Genomic DNA, 25,075 nt, shown 5'->3' with positions numbered 1-25,075 from the left:
CCACTTCCAGAAACATTCATGGAAAAAAAAAAAGTTTAAAACATTTGTCAATACTGTCATTTATATATAAAGTTCACATCTTTCAGGGTTGTTGGTAAAAACAAGAACAACCTGATCCAATGTTCCATCCCTGCTGTGGCACTCACTCAGCCAGAGAAATTGAAGGAAATTGAGAAAGTCATTTCAATCTAGCCAGTTATCCACAGAACTATACTTTATATACAGTTTATTTCACTAGAGATTTTCATTTTATACACAGTATAAAGGGGTATCCTGATATCACACATATAGTTATTTTACCGTACTGTTTAAGAACCAATTTTTTACAGAATACAGTATTAAGTACCATATTAATTCAAACAAATTATTTTTCTTTTAAAAAACCCTACATATAAATGGATGTTTATCATATGCACAGTGCAAGAATGGTTTTATATCACCGTAATCACAAAATGTGAATCTAAAATACAACACTGATTTCAAACTAATTCATAATTATGATGCCCTGTGATTAATCTGTTTGACTTACCAAGCAATGTTAAATTCCAGACAAACAGCAGCAGCTTAAAATCATGATTTCAGCAAGATGCCTTCCACAGTAACCCAAGTTTTACAAAACACTGGTTTATCCCTACTTCTGATCTCAACAGTGTCCTATTGAAACAGAAGAATGGCACAGATTTCATTTGAAATTACCTGGTCACTAATGCTAAATAAATTCCTTTATTACTTCCACACAGGAAACCTTTAGGGATGATCAAAGAGGTAAAGGTGGAGAGGTTGGTGGGCAGAATTCTCAGAATTTTAGTTGCCTAGTACAGGGTTTCTCCTCTGCAGATAGGAAGAAAATACTGTGATATAAATCAGGTTGTAATATTTACAGAAAACAATTGAGGAAAAGAAAGTATTCAGAATGTAAACACGTCAGAAAGGACTTCTTCATTTTCCCTTTTGCAGAGTGGGGCAGTGGATGAGTATGGTCTAATAAGAAACAGATGTCTTCCTCAGAAGAACCACTTCACCATCACAGAGTGTATGTGGTAGTTGTTGAGCATTGCTAACATGTTTTCTCCCTTCCCTCCCCCCCCAAGAGTTTCAAGTTCAATAAATAGTAGAAAAATAATCCTTTACTTAAAAATCTGGAGATGCATTGTCCCAGGTTCCACACGGCAACGTGTCGGAGCAGTGAGCTTTGTACGTGCGAAACAAACTGCAGGGAAACCAGCAGCCTTTCCCCCCCTGCCAGATCCTCTGTCTGGCACTTTTTTAGTCTTCAGCTGCAGATTTCTGCTCTTCCAGTTAAGGAAACTAAATCACCTCTGGCTCTTAAATTCGCTCTCTCCTCTTGGCTCAGTGTAACAGGGCTTCCAAAGCGTCAGCTGCTGTATAAACTCACATCCCTGTTTTTGGAGGTCTAACGTGCCTCCTGCTCCATTTTATTAAATGTTATGGCAGGTCCATTCATCAAGCCCATTTCCCTTCCATTTCAAAGCCAACCTTACATTTCTAAAAATGTAAAGCTTTTGTGCCTAACAGTTTACTCAGGAAGTTAAATGGTTCCTAGGGAAGAGCAGAGAAACAAAGCTGCCCGTGGCCACGCGGATGGTTGTTTGCAAGCGACATTTCTGGTGTCGTTGTTCATTAGCATTCTGCATCCACAGTGTGTACCGTGACTGCAGCCTGTAAGTGGTGGCTGTGGTGAAGAGTTGGGTGGTGCAACCTGTAGTGGTGAAACTTGTGACTCAACAGGGCAGCTGTCTGAGGCGGCGTGTCCAGGTCTAAGTCTTCGTCGTGGTTCCCAATGTCAACGCTGGCCGACAAGGGGTCATTATTGCAGGGCGGGTTTTCGCTGTCTTCTTGAGGACTCATAGTGCTGTAGCCTAGAGAATCATTCAGCACAGGACAAAAAGTTAAAAGCAAGACTAGAAATCAATATTCCACAGGGCTGGCTGCTGCCCCTTCATGGAATCAGACAGTCAGTGCTTTGCAGCAAAGGAAACAACCAATTTTCTGGAACTATTAGAAAATGAAAAGCAAACAAGTCCATCCTCTTCTGTAGGTTCATAATGGATCCCTTTCCCTGTCACTGTCCTTGTTTATAAACTTTGGAGACCCTTGGTTTGTCCCACCCCAAACAGTAACAAACAATGACACATTCAACAGTTTGTTACAGCAGAACTGCTGGCACCAATTTAAAAACCAAAACATAGCAGATTGTTTTGAAGGGTGGTAACTTTTCAACTATCACTTGGATTTTTTGCAAACCAACAAGAAACAGGCAGGATCCACTACCTTCTCCTCTATTCCTACAAACTCCATCTTTCTTAGTAAGGGTTGCCAGGAGTTTCTCTGGAAACTGCAGAAGTTCTCCACGTCATTTTGTATAGCAACACTTTATATTTTTAAAAAGAAGAGGCCACTTCTCAGCTGAGAGGGTCTGTTTGTAAAAGCCAAACAGCTGTTTTTAATGCTGGGGAGCTTTCCATGGAGTTAAAGACATCTATTGAATCCACCAGGGAAGCGTTTCACACAGCAGGTCCTTCAGCCAGGCAATGCTGACACTTCAGCTAAGCACATGCAGTGAACTCAAGGCTTTCCTTTGGCTAAAATATCTACTACTGAGTCTGAGAAGTTAAAAACCCAGATCAGCCATCCATGGGAGTCATGAGATGTCACATTCCCGGGAATATCCTAAGGAAATTATGTCACCAGAAAACCAGCTCACAGCTAGCCCTTGCAACAAGGTCGTTCTTGCTCAGTGAGGAACCTGCCTCCTAACACATCCCTCAGAGATCTTCTGTCCCTTTCTTTTGGACCAGGTGATAGCAGTTACTGGGAGATTGAGATTTGCCACTGAAAACCAGCTGTTACCCCTCAAAACCAATTGGCAGCACAAACAACACCACCTGGGTATTTCTGAATGCAAACCTACAACATTTAAAAGGAAAAAGATCTTGCTTTACTTAGAAAAATTATCCAAAAACTGTGGCTGAGAGCTGAAAACCCACTAGTGCTTCTGAGCATCTCTGTCAGGTTTTCAGCTGGAGACAACTAAAAGAAGAGTGCTAAAAATACCAGGCTAAGTACCCAAAGCTGCTCTCATTTCCCATGCTCCAAGTCATGGTTTCTAGCTGGCAGAGAGGAACTGGGGGAGACGACTGGGCAGCCTTTTGAAGAAGATGGAATTACAGAAACTAAAAATAGACACACTTCAGAAATGGGTAGACAGCTCCCCTGCTAACCCTGACATGTTGACTAGAAAGATGGGAAGGATTTGCTAGGAGTGCAAGAAATAGAGCAAAAGGAGCACTAGTCTAGCAAATCTGCCTCAGCACAGGTAATCTTCTCCCAAATCCAGGGTAATTCCTCCTAGAGCAAGATTGTCCCTCAGACATCTGTTCACCTGCCTTCCCAGGCTTTGGCCTTCAGAAGTCTTGTCCCTCAGCAATTGCATTAGTGCAACCACTGTCTTAATAATTGAACAGGCCGTAACATACCCAGGCAGCTCGAGCTGACATCTGTGGCAGACTGCTTTGTCCAACCCTCCTCTTAATTTACATTGAGCCCCTCATGAGCCAACACCATGACACCCGTCCCACAGCTTACATGAGTTAAGACAACTTAGTCTCAGGGCATAAGAGTCTTGTCAGAATTCCCTGACTCAAACCAGGGTTCAAGTATGTTTGGAGGGCAAACGCCCATGGCTGAATAGGTGACATAAGATGCCCTCTGTGATGATGGTATGTACTGAGTGTGCAAGGGAAAGGCTAAGGAGGCCCCTGACTCTTTGGTGTCTAAATCCAAGCTTATTTTACCCCAGCAAATGCAGGTGTCCAGCAGACGTTGCTAGAATACTGTGAAAGCTGTGCTTGTCATGGCAGAGAGGAGAGCCACGGAGACGCTAACCTCACTGCAAGGGATTTCCTTTCCCTTGTTAAATAGGAGAGGTCCATTATCTCCACTGAACATCTGGGTTGTTAGGGCTGTTGGTGGAAAAACAGCGTGGTAACCACAGTACTGTTTCTGTTGGCCTGAACATGGGTGACCCAGTGAAGCTGGCAGAACCCACCATCAGCCAGGGAGAGCCCAGCACTGGCTGCTGCTCCACCGCTCTGACACCACCAGCTCCCTGGCAGGACAGCGTCACCTCCTCAAGGCTGCCCAAGCTGTTTAACCGCGAAGCAACAAGGAGCAAAGGCCTTTGGCTTTGCTTTCGGCAGCCGTATCTGCAACGTGCCAGGGATCTGAAGGCAACCCAATAACCACAAAGATGAAGGTGGGGCCCGGGCAGGGACTCAAGGTCTTACCGTGGTCGCTCTCGGTTCCCGAGCGCCCCCAGTAGCGGCGGCGGCGCTCGGGGCTGTGTGCGTGCCGCTCGATCACCGCCGCGATGAACCGCGTGTTGCTGACTGCGGGAGAGAAGAAACAGGGCTGGGCTGAAACACAGGGCTTCTCCTCCAGGAAATCAGTACAGGGGAACAGGCTTTCTGCAAACTAGTGCTTCTCAAATACCACTTCTTTTAAGATGGCTGTGACAGAGGAGGAGGAGTCAAGAGGTGGTGTTGCAATGTGGAACAGATCAAGGTCCATTCAAACTCATTCACTTCATCTGCTTGGATTAAGAGAAGTTAGAGGATTGCTGTGCCAATGCTAAGGAACCTGTGGCAACACTGAAGGCCAACCCAAACCGAAACTAAGAAGGACTTGGAGAAGCAGTAGATGCAAGCCATGAAACTCAGATACGCTTATTTTTCAATCTTTGAGTGTTGACACAGTTTCAAATCTCGGGTATTGTTTTAGTTCTGGTTTAGTGAGGGCCCAGAGACAGGGACCTGGCTCTGGGCCTCTCCCAGAGTTCAGGTGCGCCAGCTCTTCTCACAGTACAGCAGAATCACATGCAAAGAGCTATTTTTCCAGAACAGTGAAGAAGTCCAAGCATCCCAAATCAATGCATGGAAGATTCACTGCCATGCTTCTTGAACATACGTGCCGGACTTGGCCTCTCCTTTCCAAGGCTGACCCATGGTAGGGGTTTTCCTGTGCTGTCACAATTGCATTTTTTCAGCTGATCAGAGCTATTTGTGGAAGTGGTCATGCTGGGGGGAGGTAAGGGGCAAATCTCCTCCACACATCCAGATTTGTCTTTTAAAAGTAAAACATGTAACTTTTCAGCATGAGAATAAAGGCGCACTGGGATTTTCCATCAATTAAAACACTGCTCTGCCATTTTGCACTGCTCATCAGCACAGGGCTTCCTTGGGGAATTTTTAATTCTAGCATATTAAGAAAACAAATAGCTCATTTACTCTCAAGCTAAGATTTTTTTACAGCGAAGTGATTTGGTACTTACTGATCCCTCTATCTTCATGGCTGTCATCGTCTCTCTCGTCCCTATCATTTTCCAGGTTCGACATACGCACTGACATTTCTACACACCATTACAAACAGAAAAATGCAACTGTTAAAGAGAAAAATTTTGGATCATCTTACTAAGGGCTGTCCACCCTGGTAACTCAGCGGAAGCACTTTGTTACTGTGTGAAGAGATGCAGGCTGAGCTTGGGGGGGAGTCTTTTCGAAGACAGATGAGTCTAGGGATAGTAGGAAAACACACGCCCTACAGCCTTGACAAGACCAGGCTTTAAAGCAAGTGAACTGGTTCACAATAGAGGTCGGGTATAATCAAATACAGAGGTAATTAGCCCTGATCACACTTCTCACCTCTGTGTCTTTCTAGCTGTGTCCCTTCTGCCAAACACAGAATCACAGAATGTCTGCAGCTGAAAGGGACCTCCGAAGGTCATTGAGTCCAACCCCCCAAGTCAGAGGACCAAAACTAGGGCAGATCACTCACTTTTGTCTAAGAGTCCAGAGGCTTTATCCATGTATACATATCCTATGAACACCACATGGATCAGAAGCAGGGAACACAAGTAAGAACAGACATGTCCCAAACAGCCCAAGCAGCAGGGGTGTGAAAGCCACAACAAACGTGTAGGATGCTGTGGTATGACAAGGTCCCAAGGCTGGGAGCTGAGCTAATCGTGTGCATATCAAAGTTCTTGGGCAAACTCTTTTCGGGCAGCAGCAGGTCCGGCTGTGCCCAGGAGAGGGCAGCAACACACAAGAACCCTGGACGAGACCTGACTTCAGAAGGTTGGCAAAAGGTAAATAAAGTGGGCTGAAGCCTTGAAACAAAAGCAAGGAAAGAAGTTCTGGGTCTTTTTTATTGGTTGGTTTGGTTTTGTAGGTTTGATTTGTTCTGGTTTGTTCTTAACTCCCACCATCCTATTTTTCTCAAGAGTTATCAGCTCACCCTGGGCAGCCAAAGGTGACATGTGCTGGTGGCTCCTCCGGTGGATCTGGTGGCGATAGGCGTACACGGCCAGGACAAGCACCATAATGCAGCCCATAATGCCTCCAGCCACTGGGCCCACAGGGGCACTTTTGATCATGTTCAGAGTGATTACTTCATCTCCTAAATCAAAAGGGACAAAACAGAGGAAAAAAACCCAACACATTAATGCTCTTCATAAAGGTTTAAATCAACATCTCTGAAGATCTTGAAGACAAGACAAGATCTTGAAGGCTCTTCTAGGTGCTGAACAGTACACACAATATAGCACACTTTAAAAAGGAAAAGACATTCAGAGATAAAGACACTAAGACCTTAAGACAGAAATCCTGTCTTAAGGACAGGACTGTGTAGCTACACTCAGCTACACATCAGTGTTTTAAAAAATATAATGCTCACAACAGGCTTGGTGCTTCTTCTTCCCTGCCTGATGCAGTATTTATGCTGATTTACCAGCATTATAAGAGAGAAACGTGTTTTGTGAAGCATGCTCTGACACTCAGTGTGCCTCTTATTGACTACAAACATGTACATGCAGCATCTGGTTGGAAAGGCAGAGTTACCTATTGCTCCCAAGTCGTCCACATAGGGGCTCTTTGCTCCCACAATGCCACCAAAGCATTCCTTCTGAGGGGCACAATAGGACTTATCCAGATGGGTCTTCCCATCGCTGTCTACCATGCACCACTCACAGTCCAATACACCAAAGCAATCCCTGAAAATCAAAACCAAAAGGAGACCATATTTACTTTCAAGTTCAACACTCCTCATTTGGCACAGCTCCGGCTGCTAGTGAGGCAAAGGGAGGCCAAAATCATCTGCAAACCCTCACACGCAGAATGTTTGGCCACAAAAACCTTCTCATTAAAAAGCTTAAATGCCACAAGGGATGTTACCAAGGAAACTGCATCTTCAGCATGCACCTTCCAAGCCTGTCTGCTTTGTTTTTTCCCTCCAACAGAGCCCGAGCAAAGGAAGAACTTCCTACTTTTAACTCCTCCAGTAAGACATTTCTCAGCACAGTGAAGTCTGACTACAGCTCCACCCTTTTGGAAGATGGAAGTAAGGGTTTGGAGAGTGTGCTCAGAGCACAAGATGTTCTAGCAGTCTCAGTTCCCTGGAGACCTCTTATAACTAGTGAAAAATAAATAAGGCCTCAGGCTTCGCTACACAACCCAGGAGCAGAAGAGAGCAGCAGGCAACCAGCAGCTATCACCTCAAACGTGCTCCACAGCCCCCACCATGAGAGAACAGTCTGCTTTCAGTGAACACTTGAGTCCACACACTCCTGCAGATAACAAACACAGCAAAACTATCCAGTTTGCCAGAAAGGAGAATTTGTTGTACTTTCAACAGCAGATCTTCCACTTGCACAGCCCTCGGTTCCCAGTCCCACAGTGAGACAGGAAAGCCATTTCTTTGCTATTAATCAGAGTCACAGACTGGTTTGCATTGGGAAAGACCTTAAAGCTCATCTAGTTCCAATCCCTGTGTGGGCAGGGATACCTCCCACTAGACCAGGCTGCTCCAAGCCCCATCCAACCTGTCCTTCAACACTTCCAGGGACGGAGCATCCACAACTTCCCGGGGCAACCTGGGCCAGGGTCTCATCACCCTCATAGCAAAGAATCTCTCCTTAAGATCTCATCTCAATTTCCCCTCTTTCAGTTTAAAACCCTGGTGTTCTGGGACTCAAACAAGAATACTGAGTTCTTGTTTCTGCACTGCAGCCTAATGCCATCACTGGTGTGTGCTGTAATGCCTCATTCTGGCATAAGTTGTTTTTTCTTCTCTTTTCTTAAACTGTGCATGAAGACCAACTTTCCCCTAAGTGTTTCAAGAACACAGTCTATTCTGGGGGAGGCAGAAGGGCCCCTTACCCGCTCTCTGTTCTCTGGTTGCACTGAGTGTTGATGCACTGGGGCAGAGCATCCTGGAGACTTGGATCAATCGCTGTGAAGGTCATGGGCTCCTGGTGGACTTCACAGCTTGGGTTCCTGTATGGTGGCAGAAAGTCAAGCCTTACATTAAAATAGTCAAAGCATGATCACAGAATGTTAGGAGTTGGAAGGGACCTCTGGAGATCATCGAGTCCAACCTCCCTGCCACAGCAGGACCAAATCCAGGGCAGGTTGCTCAGAAACACATCCAGATGGGTCCTGAAAGTGTCCAGAGAAGGAGACTCCAGAACCTCTCCGGGGAGCCTGTTCCATTGCTCTGTAACCCTTGCAGTAAAGAAGTTCTTCCTCACATGGAGGTGAAACTTCCTGTGCTCGAGTTTGAATCCACTGCCCCTTGTCCTATCACAGGACATAAGTGAAAAGAGGTTGTCCCTTCCTTCTTGACACCCAGCCCCCATAAAACCCACCATTTTACTTATTACAGAGCATCTGTTCAATTATACTAAAATCCTGTCCATTCTATCTGGTAAGTTAGCATGATCAAAGGATGAATTCGGATGATTAGCTTGTGTCAGGTGCTGCCCATGAGGAGGTTGGGTCTCACCTGCTCTCGGCGTTGGTGAGGTTGCCGGTGCATTCATTCACCTCCAGAGGGCACTCGCAGGGACACTCACACTCGTTCTGCTCCATCCTGCAGGGGCACGAAACACACCAAAAAACCACATCAGAGGTTCCACCCCCATGTTAAGCCCAGCGCGCAGGACCCAGGGAGGAGGCTGCTCAGTAACCTTTCTCCTTCCCCCAGGAACACCGGGATTGTTTCTGTTCTGCACTAGGGCTGAGGACCATGTATTCATGGAGCCTCTTTCATCCCTTTCCCACCCGTGGAAGTTTCAAAAGCAGACAACCCCTGGATGAGTCCCAGACCTAACTGATGCTGGTGGAGTCATCTCCAGCAAGCAGGAGGAACCCCTCGATGGAAAACTGACAATCCACATAAAATCCTGAGTCTTAACATGCCAGAACAAAGGCCCTGATCCACAGACAGTTACTCTGAGAAACCAAATCGGTCACAGTCTTTATTTCACATTATCTACCCAAAATGTACAAAAGCATCAAGAACAAACCACCCCATGTTTAAATAAGCTGACATTATGGCAAAGGATTAGAATCCCCAGCTGGTTTGGGTTGGAAGGGACCTTAAAGATCCTCTAGTTCCAACCCCCCTGCATGGGCAGGGACACCTCCCAGCAGCCCAGGCTGCTCCAAGCCCCATCCAACCTGCCCTTCAACACTTCCAGGGATTGGGCATCCCAAGCTTCCCTGGGTAAGAAGCAGAGGCATTCCAAGTCACCATGCTCCTTACAAACAGCACAGGTCCAGGAACCATTTTGTTTTCACTTCAGCTTTGTACCACATGTTTTTCATTTAGCTTATAAAATCAATGTGTTTTTTTCTAAACCTTGAATCAAGAACAAACCACAGAATCCACGAGGGGAGAAGCAGATGGCTGGATGAGGCCCTTCCCTCCTGCCCTCCCTCTCACCTGTGGCAGTTGAGGCACAGCCTGTCCACCATACTGCAGGCACAGAAGGCCAGGGAATCACAGGTCTCGTTGACGATTCCCACGAAGGCGTTGGTGCCTGGGATTCTTGTCAGCCTGTACTTGGAGCAGTGGCTGCCGTGCACAAGGTTTGTCAGATCACCCTAGGGAAAAAACAGGTAGAGTTAAGGGTGTAGTAAGAAACCTGTTTTTAGCGAGTTGAAGACCTTCTTCCTTCCAAGGAAAGGCACAGAGGTGAGGGAACACTAATGCACGGGAGTGCTGCCTTCACAAATAGCAGAAAATTCATCAACCTGTTGAGTTTTGCTTCCAAGCTACTGCTGAGTGGAAAGAATTTGCTGAGGACAGATACAAATACACTTCACTTGTAAAAATGCAGAGATGGGGCAGCACGTTGAGTCTGGCATCCCACCAAGAGCAGGTTGCATTTCCCTCCATCTCATCACTCGCTGACCCGTCCCTGCTGTGCCAGGCACCAGGGACCTCCCAGAGTGGTCAGGGTTGGAAGGGACCTCTGAAGCTCATCTAGTCCAACCCTCCTGCTAGAGCAGGATCACCTACAGCAAATCTCACAGGAACATGTCCAGATGGGTTTTGAATGTCTCCAGAGGAGGACACTCTACAACCTATCTGGGCAGCCTGTTCTTTCTCTGTTACTCTCACCAGTAAGAAGTTGTTCCTTATGTTTAGCTTGAACCCCCCTGTGCTCCAGCTGGTGCCCACTGCTCCTTGTCCTGTCACTGGACACTGAGGAAAAGAGACTAGACCCATCCTCCTGACACCCCTTCAGATATTTATAAGCATTTATGAGCAAAGAGGCTCCACTCTGATGGGGAGGCACCACCACAACTTGCTGAAAACCTCCTGGCACATCTACTCTAAAAAACCCCACACCACAGCAGTGTAGAGCTGGGATCTGCTTGGTAGGCAGGTCACTCCTGATCCCTATCTGCACAGCACAGTCCTGAGTTTTTGCTCTGTCTTGTACAATTTCACTTCCAGTAACACACTTGCAATTTTGCATTCCAAGTGTGGGCAAAGTGTTTTAGCCCACCTTGACATACACCAACATATTCTCACATAACTTCCAAATATTTTTGACACTCATTTCCCACCTTCTCCTCCCAATAAGAATTGAGAAGTGTAATATAACGAGCAGCTTCTCCCACAGAGCTTAACCTCTTCTGAATAATTCCACACTGATCTTGCAGGGGTGGATGTGTGGCACTGCAATTGGCATTCATGGCACAGAGAAATGACAGCCCCTGGCTTAGAACTCTGTGTACATGAGGAAGTTCACAGAGGCCCAGTGGGGACCACAGAGCATTCACATCTCCAAAGGCTGCAGTTTGACAAATGATACACTGTAAATGCTCAAGTTGCATCAATAAATGCATTTATTCAGCCACCTCCCTACATTTTTGGAGACTTTTACTACCCATGTCACAGAAGGATGTGATACTGGTCAGAGTTGGAAGCCAGAGGTCAGGACCCTAAGCAAAAAATCCCAACTACTACTGGGAACTCCTCACCCAGCAACCGAGAACTTGCCTTCCTGATGCCAGATGAGACTTTGCAGACATCAACCACACTTGGCCACCGACCATATCCATAATCCCTTGTATGTCAACTGACTCCTTGTGGGAGCCCAGTTTGTGCAACCCAGGTCACCGACTGTGTGTCTGGTGTGGGTGAACATTGGCCAATCCACACAGAAGGTTGGATTCCAGCCTCCTCTGCTGATCCTGGCGAGGATTCGTGTTCCACCAAAAGAAACCCAACCCAACCAAAGTACATTCAAAAGCAAAATAAAATATAAAAACATACTTACCACTAAGCTGGTATTAAATTTGTAAAACCGCTGAACTGTTCTGTCACTGAAGCTGTTGCAGAGGTTTTTCTTGACAAAGTTTGGGTGGTTCAGAATGTCATTTGCTACCAAAGGCTCCTAAGTGAAAAAAAGGAGGATTTTATGCCTTTGAAATCACAGACAGACAACAGCTTCTCTACAGTCATTGCCACCTCAGGAGTTTAAAAAGGCAGGAATGAGGAAAGGAAAAGGGGGCCAAACCTTGTGTGTAATGTGCTGCTGCTCCACCGGTGCGTGTCCTTTGGGATCAATGAGGGTTGGGTGTGCCACAAGGTACCCTCTGTCCTCCATGATGAAGCACCTGCCACCACAAACAAAGCCAAGAGCCTCCCATTAGACACCCCTGGGCTTTGGAGAAATAGAATCATCAGAATCCCAGAAGGTTTATGTGGAAAGGGACCTTAAAGCTCATCTAGTTCCAACCCCCTGCATGGGCAGGGACACCTCCCACCAGCCCAGGCTGCTCCAAGCCCCATCCAACCTGCCCTTCAACACTTCCAGGGATGGGGCAGCCACAACTTCTCTGGGCAGCCTGGGCCAGTGTCAGAATATAGCAAAACATGGCAAAATAAAACACAATATTCAATGTACAGCTAGAGGAAGCATTTTTAAAGGCTTCTGTTTATTCAAATAACAGGGCCATTAAACAATTTCACTGCAAAACATCTTTAAAATTATATTGGGTGTTTCCCTGAAGCTTTTAGATCTGTTACTGTTACAGCAAGCCTGGGCCATCAAGAACTTGAAAACAGAACTGATTAGAGACAGAAAGGAAAACTTATCAGTGTGTTGCCTTGTCTGATCAGAGAAGATCCAGAAATAAATGAAGCATAATGAAACTTGGAAAGTTTTACCAGTTTATTCATCTTCCATGTTACTAATTAAACAGAGATTTCACACTCTCCTTTAATGATCTCCTGCCTTAGAATGCAATTTGAAGAGGGAGATAACTCCCTCTTCTTGCACTCGCAGCCTTCCCAACCTTTTCCTTTTCAGTTCTTCCCATTTGTTTCCCATGTAATGTCAGGGAAGGATGTGGGATCTGTGCCCCTACCTAGAAACCAGGGTGCTGCAAGGTTCTAATCCATGAGGGATGAGTGCAGGACAGATGGGACTGTGCACTTTAGGCACAAAAAGGAGTTATGAAAAGTTTTTGTTAGGCTTCTTTTTACTGTCCCAAATTGTTTGAGTTTTGTAGTAGAAAAATCATAGTGATGCTGCATTTTCTCTTTTTCCTGGAAGATGCTATGGGCAACAGGAGAACTAGTAGTGGCTACTCCAGAATTACTACAGAGAGAAAAACCTTTGCAGAAACACATTTAAAAAAAGCTCAATTTCCTGCCAGATGGTTAGAATAGTTCTCTGTACCTGTGTGCAGGGATGCAGAGGTTGTGAGCACTGGATCCAGCTCCTACATTAGAATGGTCTAACAAAGCATTTAAGAATATGCTTGAAATTCCTCATTCAGGGAATGAAGAAACAGAATGAAGCATCTGACCCTGTTGATTATTAATAGTTTGTAACTAGGGGAGAAGGGATGCCAAACCAGAAATCCTGGTGTTTGGGTTTTTTTCTACACTGTAAAATATATGTAAAAAAACCACCCAAACCAAATGAGAAAAAAATGGGAGGATGACAAAAAAAACCACTTCCCTTTCCAAATCCAAGGTTTAAAAACAAAGACAGAAACAACAACAATGCCCAAACCATGTTATCAAGTTACTCCAGATCCAAACTAGAATCTACCCCTGCCCCCCCTGTGATTTTTCAAAAAAAGGGTAAAGAGGAACAGTTAAGACACAAGGTCTAAATAAAATTATATACTCCAGAAGAAATCTGGCTTCTTCTGACTAATGCTGTGCTATCTATTTCTGAGAAAAAGAGTATACTTTAATCATCATAGTTAAAATAAGTAGAGATAATGTATCATCATTACAGGCTCACAGTAACTAAAGTAAAATGAAAACAAATGGAAGAGAATGGGAAGTGTATTCATTTAATAAAATTATTTTTGTCCAGGATTTCAGTGAAGTCTTAATGTAACAACAACACAAAATTAGCTATCTTCTGTTTCTGTATTCCTGCAGACTGTTTACTTAGCTGATGACAGTTTGATCCTGAATAACACAAAAGTCCACATAATCTCTATGAGAAGAACAAGCACAATTTTTAGTGGAAATCAGAGAGCAAGCATTGAAAGGAAGAGAATCTTAGAATAAGCTAAGTTGGAAAGTACCTCTGGGTCATCTGGTTAAAGGTAAAAAAGCAGGCTTTAGGTATTTCTTGCCTGGAAGGAAGAGCTTACCTTATTTTGTTTCCTCCATCTTGGTTACAAACAGGCAGCAGGTCCATGAGAACTTTGTAGAAGTATCTCAGGGTGAAGTCAATGCCCATGACTGCCACTGAATGTCCTGAGGACATCTGTGCACTGCAAAAAGGGGAAAAAGGAAAAAGGCTTTGACAGCTGTATGCATAATTAATATTTTAATTACTCAATTCCCTAATTGAACAGGGGACTGGCTTCCTTGGCATAGAAAGGACCAGCTCAACTCCACACCTCCACACTGCAGGTCACCTCTGCGCATTCAAGTGAACAGTTCTAGCAGCTGTGAATGGAGAGAACTGGGTCCTAACAGAGTGAGTTCTTTGGTGGACATCCCAAAGTCCCTTCACTGAAATTGCACCTCATACAACCAAAATGAGGAGGCAGAAGGCCTGCATCACACCCAGGAAAAGACCCCAGGGTTTCCCTCAGCCCTCACATACACTTCTGCCACCTACAGACAGTTAATGTTTAGTGCCATAAGTTAGGATTCAGAATTCCCCACCCACAAAAAGAAACACAGGACACAACTCCTAACTTCTACCACCAAAACCCCCACCACCTCCATGGATTTTCACATGCTGCTCAGTCCCCAGCATTAGCACATGTATGTGAAGCTGCCACAGATACTTTGCTAAATCCCTGAAATTCCAAAGTGTAGGAGTGATTATGAATTTCAGCCAGAAGAAAAAAGCTGGCCAGGGTGGCAACATGAGTGAGTTAAATGCCTCAAATCGCATCCTACTAGCAGGCCACTGCCAGCTGGAATTAAACAGGAGTACCTCCCATTAACCTGACCCTGCCTGGGGACTGCCAGGTGACAGTTCAACCCATATAACTTAGCAAAACATTCCAATTCAGTATTTATCCCCAGTGTAGGGCAACCATAAAATAAAAGACTCAGGGAAAGGGCAGGCCCTGGAGCCTCTGGATGCTCACCAGCCCTGGCAGCAGGAGCTGCTGTAAATTGTAATATTTCACCCATCCTGAGAAGGTGCTTATGTTTCTATTTTTACCCACCAGTTTGGGAATGCACATGGTTGCCTTAACAACTGAGATATCGAAGACCAACAAAACAGACTCAGGCTGATATGTAGCAGTGTGTTTTCCTACAGCTCCATAAAGGTAAAAAAGCCCTCCTTCTGCTCAGTCGTATTGTTCCAACTTTCCTCACCATCACTGAAACAATTGCAAGACCCCTCCTGGCAGAAAAAAAATACTTGACATTTGGAGAGACCATCTGGATGCTGACAGCTCCAAAGAGAAACTGAATTCTATTTATGTTGTTACTTTCCCAAAACGTCTTTTCCTGGCAAATTCCCACCTTCCCCTCAGGAGAAACATCCAGACAGTCAAGACCTCCTGAATCAATCCACTTGAACTAAGGTGCAAATCCCCAGTGGTTATCAGAGGTTCTGCAAGAAAAGCCTTCTAATACAGTTAACAGAGGAAAATATCTAATATTCATCATTATGGCAGGTCATGAAAATGGTTATAGGATGTGGTGGTCTTAAGAACTCCTCCATTTCCAGTACCCCAGTTCTCAGCCCTTGCCTTCTGCAGCACTGAGATGGCATGGCCAGACCAAGCTGTCTCTCACCCCTGAAGGACACAGGGTGACCAGTTCACCCTCAGATCACAGGGCGTGCTATTTTGCACCTATGTGGGGCCTCATGTTGATGACAAAGGAGACACCTTTAACTTATTACTTTGTAAAATTTACTTTTTGAAATCTCTCAAGACAGGAATTAAAATGTTTAGAAAAGATAAATGAACAGCACAGCTGGACTATGCAGAGAAGAGGCTGCTGGCAACCCTTGTTTATATAAAATCAACTCTGTTTACTGGACTGAAGTTTGTTTACTTCTAAAGAGGTTCAGTGAAGACGTCATCAAACGTAATTTGTAGATTTATAAATGCAGAATCTAAAAATCTGCATTTATTTTTAACATTACTCATTTCATGAAGGAGGAATGGGAAAAAGGATGACAGTGAAGCAGCACAGACACATTTAACTGTATGTGACAAGGCACCAAGTGATGAAGTTACTGCTCTGTCCTAACAAACAAAAAGCCACTAGCAATGTTGTAAATATTTTAGCTTCATTTTGAAGCATTAAATCCTGGGTTGCTGACAAAAGCTGTATTGAATAACTCCTATTCCCAGCCTCCAAAAAACCAAGATATACATAAAATGGGAATGAGAGGAAAACCTCAGCTCCAGATGAACTAAGGTTGTTATTTGAACCCATGCAGCAGTTTGCAAGGCAAGTGTGTCTATTAACTCCACTGATTCCTCCCCCACCCTTGCAGCTTTTTTAAACCAAGACCTCTTTGGGGATTATAACTGCATGTGACTATAAGCTTTAGAAGTCACATTTACCCAGGAATCACACTCACATCTGCCAAACTTTGTTTAACCATTCTTTATTCATGTTCTAATAACCTACACGAGCTTTAAGTTCTTAACGGAACCGCCGCTTGCTAGATAAAAATCAGAACTTTGATTAATTGCACTTCTCTTCTTACCAAAGTGCTTGTTTCCCCTAAGTAAATTCCTCTGTGAGAGGCACCACGCAGGCATTCGGCCTGATAATATTCCTGCCAAAAAGGACAGGCAGATGTCCTGTGGTGGGAAATCCCAAAAAAAGCTGAGCTAACTCTATGAGTAGGAAAGCAGCACCCCAAGCTCTTTTGGCTTTGTGCTCTGCATTTACCAGCACAACTTTGGGAGTTACCTTTGTGCTGGTGGGGTCTCAGATAGAGAGTGTGCAAAAGCCACATGCTGGGTGAAAGTCTTGGAAGAGACTCCATGTAAAGAACAAAACAAGTAACGACCATCTCTGAATCTTGGGAAAGCTTATGCCAGAAAGGTTTGTACATATTCTATAAACTGACCACCTTTAATGGCTTAAAACTGGAAGATGGGAGCATTAGGTTGGACATTAGGAGGAAATTCCTCACTATGAGAATATTCCTCCAAGCCCAGAGAAACTGTGGCTGCCCCATCTCTGGAAGCATTCAGATCCAGGCTGGATGGGGCTTGGAGCAACCTAGTCTAGTGTGAGGTGTCTCTGCCCATGCAGGAGGTTGGAACTTAATGATCTTTGAAGGTCCCTTCCAACCCAAGCTTGTGTGAGTCTATGAAACAGCCCCCATCTCAAACCAGACCTCAGCCTTAGGCTGGGGGTCTGGCCAAGGGTTGCTGAAACAAAAAACAAAATTCTGGTCCATGAGGAAGGGGACATTCCAGCACTGACAAGATGTTCACAGAGAGGCTGTCTCCACTTCTCCTGGTGGCAATATTGACCACATTAACATATGGCTACCATGTTCCTTTTGCTATGTGGGGTTTGATCCCAAAGGCACAGGCTGCTGTCTCCACTCTGATTTGTTTTCTGCAGTCCTGTATGGGCAGTTAAAGGTTTACAGGCTTCTCCTCAAGTTCTTACTTCTGAAAGCTGTATTTAAACAGCCCAGGGGAGCAGCTCCCCCTATTCCTGGAGTACAGTACTCTTTAATTACAAGTGCCCTGCAGACTAACTTCCCTTTGCAGATCTGCTCTCACCTCTTCTTCCCTTTCAACCCTCACCCTGGGACATAGAGCTTCAGAAGAGAAAGTGTGAGATTTAGAGATGAGCTGCCTTGATGAAAAAGTATTTCACTACCAGCAGAGAGGGAACTTATCCCAAACTGGCTAATGAAAGTGATTCCTCTACTCCTCCCAGGTACATGCATAGATGACATCTCATGCCATGTTCATCCAGAAACAGTCTCATCCATCTTTTTTTCTCAATCTTGTATATCACAAAAGCTACAAAATACAAAACTATTCATATACCATGGATTATTTTCAGTATTTCAATACACTATTTCCATGGAATCTACACATTTCATCAAAAGCACTTTAAAACCAGGTCTGGTTTTCAGTTCCTCAACACACAGAGGAGTCGTTCAGCTTATTTTTCTCCTTCCCAAAGCACATCTTGATAATTGAGTGTATTCTTAAGACAAACCTCAAAACACCACTTACCTGGAAGAATGGACTGTGTGACTGATTGTGACAACGTAACCAGCCCCTCCAACATCCAAGTAGGGACCAGTAAAGGTAATTAGTCCTGGATTAGCCACTGCATGCAAGTACCTAAGGGCAGCCAAAGGAAACACTCCTCATTAGAGACAAAGGGTCACTGTAAACTTTAAGACCGTATCCATGATTTTGCAGAAACAAGCACTGAAGTCTGCACACTGTGAGCAACCTGCTGTCAAATCAACTTCTTAATATTAATTTCTTAATATTAAACAAGTACCTAAATATGTTAAGAACCAAGACTTGCTCAATAAATGGTTCTTCAGCACATATTCCATTAAAAAAAAGCATGATTTACTTGCACACAGAGTATGCTGAATGCCACCGTAGACATTTTTATCCAGGACAATATATTATTGGTGCCAGTGGTGTCTCAGACTCAAAGCAAACACTGGCAAAATTATTATGTTGCAAACACAGGAGAAAGGACATCCCATGGGTAGGATTCACACGTGAACATCTGGGAAGATGTCAGAAAGTGATTACAAACTAGACTTTTAAAACATACTGTCAACACAACGTGAGCCACAATTATCTCAAATATCTTCCTACTGTTGTAAGAAAGTTTATAAAACATCCCAACTGTTGGAAGGACTTTTGTGTATAAAAAAGTTCTTGCTTTGCTTGCCAGGACACTAACCCACCAGTCTGGGCTGCACTGGGCAAGTGGCTGAATTCTGCTTTACCTCCAGAGTTTTGCTTGCATCTCCTTTCCAAAACACTGCCAGCACTGGGCTTTATATAAACACCAAGACACTCTGTCCTGCTGCATATGGAGGTTTTTTTCAAACCAAGGCTTGAAAACATCAGTGAAGTGTAAAGGGGAAAAAAAAAAATAAAGCCTCAAAAAACTCCCCGAAACAATAATAAAAATAATTTCAGAGCTTTTTCAATGAAAACAAAGGGTTGTAAAAGTCCATTCAGTTCATTCATAACACAAATGCACCTCGTGCATCTCCCTACAAAACAAGAGAGCAAAATTCCATCCTCTTCACTGTCAGCAAAACCAGAAATAACAGCAAAAAGGAAAAAAAACTGGAGCAAAGCTAATCAGTAGTTATGGTAATGATCTTTTTTCAGGGAAAATAGGGGTTGGGAGAGCTACAGCACAGCCAGTGCCAGGAGTAATTCAGAGCATTCCCTGTAGAGCCAGAGGGCTGGGATGCAGTGTTGGCTCCTGCCTTTCCCAGCATGGCTGGGTGGCAGCACCCAGCTGGCTCCTCTCCAAGCACCCACATCCAAACACCCTCCAGAGCTCTCATGTCGCAGGCTCTGATTTGTAATGTATACAAATATTTTTCCAAATCAGATGCTAGTGCATAATTAACAGCACACAGTCGAGCCAGCAAATCCCTCCTCTCAATTAGCAAGGAAATCTGCTGTAAACAAACAAACAAAAGGACTAAAATATTAACGACCAAAAATGGCAGAGGGAGCTGAAAATCCTCCCAAATCAGCTAATCCCTAAAAGGGATGACTCATTTTCTGAATATTTATATTCCCATCTGCCATAGCAGGGAGATGACACAGGAACTATCACTTAAAAGGTTTAGAACCACTCAGGGTTGTAACTAGCAGCATTTAAGCACTGAGCCTCTTACCCACAATGGAAACGTTTCTGGTTAAAGACTTTGTAGCTGGGCACGAGGAACCCTCAGGCTATGAAATCCATACCAAATATTTGTCTCCTTGCCCTCCAAGATTATCCAAAAAGCTTTGATAACAGGAGCCTAAAAACTCACCATTGTCTCCTGGTGGGATCAAATGCTTTGTCCATGAGGGAACCGGGGTAAATTCGGAGCACCCCATTGGGGGTTGCTATGTAACGGCGCACAATGTAGCTGTTGAGGCTGCTCATTTCCATCTGTGTCATCCATTCATCTGTGACGTGACTGGTAGCCATGACTTCATTTCTGACAGAGAACTGCAAAACAAAGGCAGGCCTAGCAGGGCTCCTCCAGGACTTGAATGGAAAGATAATAAGCTGCTCGCGGGGTTTCCTCGAGAGCCATCGCAGATCATCTAAACTCAATTACTTGGTTCAAGTCTTCTCACATCAGATGGATCAGGCACATTCCAAGCAAAGGAAAAGCTTATTATAATGAAATATTGCTGTCATTAGCTCTGGAGCTTTGAGAGTTTGCTTTTTTACTTCAAGTAAATATAAATACTGCCCTGCTCGCACACCAAACAGGCATGTCTCATGTATATGCCTAAGAACACAAAGATATTTCTGCTAAGAATTTACTGTAGTTTTACATTTTCTAGTGGTTATTTCAGTAGCTGCTTATTAACTTTTCTTCCTCCTCCTGGGGAGGAAGCCCCATCTCTTCTCTCTCCTGGGCCTTGAAGCCCATGACCATGACTAAGGGACTGGAACACCAGTCTTATGCAGAAAGGCTGAGAGACAAATCAAATAAAAATCTTCCAGCATGTCACAGCTTGACATCCCCACAACAGTATCTATCAGAATATTCTTCAAATATAATTCAGGAAAACATTAGCTTATCTCCAAAAAACTTGTATTTTCATACCTATTTTAGATCCATCATCTCAAAACAGCCCCCAATCTGGCTACCATCAACTCAGCCAGTGCCAGGAGTAATTCAGAGCATTCCCTGTAGAGCCAGAGGGCTGGGATGCAGTGTTGGCTCCTGCCTTTCCCAGCATGGCTGGGTGGCAGCACCCAGCTGGCTCCTCTCCAAGCACCCACATCCAAACACCCTCCAGAGCTCTCATGTCGCAGGCTCTGATTTGTAATGTATACAAATATTTTTCCAAATCAGATGCTAGTGCATAATTAACAGCACACAGTCGAGCCAGCAAATCCCTCCTCTCAATTAGCAAGGAAATCTGCTGTAAACAAACAAACAAAAGGACTAAAATATTAACGACCAAAAATGGCAGAGGGAGCTGAAAATCCTCCCAAATCAGCTAATCCCTAAAAGGGATGACTCATTTTCTGAATATTTATATTCCCATCTGCCATAGCAGGGAGATGACACAGGAACTATCACTTAAAAGGTTTAGAACCACTCAGGGTTGTAACTAGCAGCATTTAAGCACTGAGCCTCTTACCCACAATGGAAACGTTTCTGGTTAAAGACTTTGTAGCTGGGCACGAGGAACCCTCAGGCTATGAAATCCATACCAAATATTTGTCTCCTTGCCCTCCAAGATTATCCAAAAAGCTTTGATAACAGGAGCCTAAAAACTCACCATTGTCTCCTGGTGGGATCAAATGCTTTGTCCATGAGGGAACCGGGGTAAATTCGGAGCACCCCATTGGGGGTTGCTATGTAACGGCGCACAATGTAGCTGTTGAGGCTGCTCATTTCCATCTGTGTCATCCATTCATCTGTGACGTGACTGGTAGCCATGACTTCATTTCTGACAGAGAACTGCAAAACAAAGGCAGGCCTAGCAGGGCTCCTCCAGGACTTGAATGGAAAGATAATAAGCTGCTCGCGGGGTTTCCTCGAGAGCCATCGCAGATCATCTAAACTCAATTACTTGGTTCAAGTCTTCTCACATCAGATGGATCAGGCACATTCCAAGCAAAGGAAAAGCTTATTATAATGAAATATTGCTGTCATTAGCTCTGGAGCTTTGAGAGTTTGCTTTTTTACTTCAAGTAAATATAAATACTGCCCTGCTCGCACACCAAACAGGCATGTCTCATGTATATGCCTAAGAACACAAAGATATTTCTGCTAAGAATTTACTGTAGTTTTACATTTTCTAGTGGTTATTTCAGTAGCTGCTTATTAACTTTTCTTCCTCCTCCTGGGGAGGAAGCCCCATCTCTTCTCTCTCCTGGGCCTTGAAGCCCATGACCATGACTAAGGGACTGGAACACCAGTCTTATGCAGAAAGGCTGAGAGACCTGGGGCTGTTCAGTTTGGAGAAGAGAAGACTGAGAGGGGATCCCGTTAATGCTTACAAAGGGTGGGTGTCGAGAGGGAAGGGCCAGTCTCCTTTCAGTGGTGCCCTGTGTTAGGACAAAGGGCAATGGACACAGACTAGAGCACAGGAAGTTCCACCTTAATATGAGGAAAAACTACTGTGAGGGTGATGGAGCCCTGGGACAGGCTGCCCAGAAAGGTTGTGCAGTCTCCTTCTCCGGAGACTTTCAAGACCCATATGGATGTGCTTCTGTGTGACCTGCCCTAGGTGATCCTGCTATCGCAGGGGGGTTGGACTTGGTCCCTTCCAACCCCAACTATGATCTATATCTATGATCTCTCCAGGTGTGGGGATACCACTCCAGAGCCCCCTGAGCACCACATTTCAGGTGCTCCCCTCCTGGATGGAGGCATGGGATGTCAAGAGGACAGACCTTGAGGCCAGGGTTGGCAATCAGGCGCGTGTTGTCGCTGAGGTAGGCAGTGTAATGCTCCACCATCCGCTTGGTCTCGGGCTGGCTCAGGTGTTCGTATGGAGAAGAGAAGCTGCCAGCAGAGAGCATGACTGTAGGGCTTTCTAAAAACACCAAAATGAGAGAAAGTTTAGGACAAAGAATTGCACATATTGCCCAGTAAACACATTCAGACCACAAGCAGGTCTCTGCCTGGTCCTCCACTCCCTCACACTGCAGTATGCAAAGCACACGGCTCCTTCAGGTCATGGGTGCACCCTGGGAGGGCAGGAAAGGTGAAGTTTTCCACCCAAACCAGAGCACTGAACCAGCACAACTTGCCTTCCCAGGCACTGACAAAACTTAGGTTGCATGTGAGCTCTCTCTCTGGCTTCAAAATGGAGAAGTCACAAAATTAGTCCATCTACTCTTATCTCCTGGTGTTGTTTGGTGGGCTTCAGTCCCTTGTTCTCATGGTCTGAACAACTTCTGAATAATAACAACAATTATTAGCAACAACATCAACAATAACAATAATTATTGTTGTTATTATTCCTACTTTTTGAAGTATTATAGAGGCTGTTTTCTCTTCAAGTGCTAAAGCAGAAGAAATTAATTGTCCATGTTTAGGCTGAATACAGCAGAGGAAAACTAAATTGAGCACTTCCAGTTGCAGATAATGAAGAACTGGAGAATTACAAGCACAGAATGGGAGCTTCCCAAGAGAAGTGTTGCTGTCTGGAGTGACTTTCAGTAGACAAGAAAGTAAACTTTCCTCATGCAGAAACTGCAATCCCAGACAGCTCTTTCATTTTAAAAAGAAAAATGCTCATGCTGATGCAGGCCTGAAGGCTGAGAATAACACCTTCTCTGAGTATCTGCCCATCGAATCCTATTTCCCCACGTGTAATGGTCTCCAGAGGAAAAATGTCACTGGAATATGTGTTCTGCTTTTATTCACATTCCTCTAAAACACATCACCCTCCCTCCAGCAGCCATGTGTACTGCAGTCATCACTCAGGAACTTCTATTACAGTCCTTCATCTGCTTCCCAGACCAGATATTCTGATGTGATTGCTTTTTGCTTTGCATGGAGTTTTTTATACTTGTCAGCTTAGTACTGCATTTTTTGGATGTTCTCCATTTATATCTTGACTTTCTGGATATAAGTTAATCAAGACTAGGAACCACATTGAAGAAAAAAACCCTATCTTTAAAAAAAAAAAAAAAAAAAAAATAATCGGGAAAGCAATTTCTGTAACTTTGTCAAGTTCCTCGTTAACTCCTCTAGTCTAATCTCACTTAGCTATTTGTGGCACTGAAATTTAGCCAAGCAAATATCACAACTGTGCTGCAAATCCATCATGAGACCTTCAAACCTTGCTACAAACAAAAGCATTTGATTCAAAACTTTGTATAATTCAGCACAGATTTTAGCAAAACCCCCAAGATTCATGTGTAAATAGGAAAGCCTGCAACTTGTGAAGTTTATATAAAAAAATAAATCCATGTTCTTAAGATACATTATGCTTTTTAAGTTCTCTATACTTTCCAGACACTAGAGCTGCTCCAGACACTCCCTCTTTCCAGTATGTTTGAGCCTGAAATGAGTCAGGTAGAGCAGAATCAGTTTAGCTTATCAAAAGTAGGAATGTTTCAGTGACCCAAGAATTTTTAAGCAGGTCAGGAGGGTCTGGAAACCACCACACCACAGGAGTTCTCAGTTTTTCCCCCAGCAGACTTAACTTCTGACTTCACGTGGATCAATGGTATTAAATGCTTAAGGCAATTAATATGCTGCAAAAATCCAAAGTCAAAAAGTACCCCTGCACAACTGGCTGGGACTTCATCCTACTTATGTTATTTGTCAACACAGCCTAGAGAAGAGGACTTAGCTTTGAGCTCTCTCAGTCCCCCAACTCCAGTTTCTGGGACCTTGATGGAGCCAGGCTCAGGGTGCACCGATCTCACACTGTGGTGAGCAAGAACCATGTAAGTGCTCACCATTGAGCAGGGGAGCTGTGACCAACAGAGAGCTCTAGGTAACAGCTGATAAGAAAATCAGCCTTGGAAAGAAAAGCCTCAAGAGGAGAGTATTTCTAGAGCTTTGTGAGAGGACTTTCACTTTCTGCTGCCAGACTCTACAGAAACATGCAGGAGGTGGTCCAGATGAACCACAGGGAAGCTCTACCTAAGGTAGCCAGCTGCTTGAAGTGCAGGCAGGCGTTGGGCTGGCCCAGCAGATCCAGTCGATGATACAGAAGCTTGCTGCTGGGGACAGTGTTGAGGTTCTTCAGCTGTTTAACAGGTACTTCTGGCTGTATCACCACAACACACAGAATAAAGGATGTGTCCTGCACCTGAAAAACATTGGCCAGTCATCAAACAAAGAGAAAGGTGAAGGTGTTATAGAACTTATTTGCTATTTAGCATTCATTCTCTTTCCTGAAATTGCTCATCTTGTCCAGTTCTGGAAGGCAGCACCACTTTTTGCCACACTCAGGGACCACAGTTCCCAGTCTCTGAAAACAGACAATTCCTTTTCAAAGCAGCTAATATGGACATGACTCCACAGAAAACAGAGAAGGACTATGCAGATAAAATTGTCAAGCCCTGT

At 44.4% G+C, this 25,075-nt stretch overlaps 1 protein-coding gene across 1 annotated transcript in view; it reads right to left on the bottom strand.

Moving 5' to 3' along the window:
- Positions 1 to 1,629: 1,629 nt before the first annotated feature.
- The window catches only part of CACHD1 (cache domain containing 1), a 66,252-nt gene continuing 42,806 nt past the window's right edge, over positions 1,630 to 25,075 (bottom strand). The window contains exons 12-26 of the mRNA XM_010007965.1: positions 24,650 to 24,818; positions 22,441 to 22,583; positions 21,321 to 21,502; positions 18,045 to 18,155; positions 13,995 to 14,117; positions 11,891 to 11,990; positions 11,651 to 11,767; positions 9,802 to 9,962; positions 8,860 to 8,946; positions 8,235 to 8,351; positions 6,918 to 7,069; positions 6,316 to 6,477; positions 5,351 to 5,428; positions 4,308 to 4,409; positions 1,630 to 1,880 (exon numbers count right to left, since the gene is read on the bottom strand). Coding sequence (XP_010006267.1) covers positions 1,642 to 1,880; positions 4,308 to 4,409; positions 5,351 to 5,428; positions 6,316 to 6,477; positions 6,918 to 7,069; positions 8,235 to 8,351; positions 8,860 to 8,946; positions 9,802 to 9,962; positions 11,651 to 11,767; positions 11,891 to 11,990; positions 13,995 to 14,117; positions 18,045 to 18,155; positions 21,321 to 21,502; positions 22,441 to 22,583; positions 24,650 to 24,818 — 2,043 coding nt within the window. The 3' untranslated portion in view covers positions 1,630 to 1,641. The remainder of the gene's footprint in view (positions 1,881 to 4,307; positions 4,410 to 5,350; positions 5,429 to 6,315; positions 6,478 to 6,917; positions 7,070 to 8,234; positions 8,352 to 8,859; positions 8,947 to 9,801; positions 9,963 to 11,650; positions 11,768 to 11,890; positions 11,991 to 13,994; positions 14,118 to 18,044; positions 18,156 to 21,320; positions 21,503 to 22,440; positions 22,584 to 24,649; positions 24,819 to 25,075) is intronic.

The sequence above is a fragment of the Chaetura pelagica genome, unplaced genomic scaffold, assembly GCF_000747805.2.
Source record: "Chaetura pelagica isolate M959 unplaced genomic scaffold, ChaPel_1.0 scaffold212, whole genome shotgun sequence".
Taxonomy (NCBI): Eukaryota; Metazoa; Chordata; class Aves; order Apodiformes; family Apodidae; genus Chaetura; species Chaetura pelagica.
The sequence above is the reverse complement of the archived record's forward strand: the minus strand, read 5'-3'. Positions and strand labels throughout refer to the sequence as shown.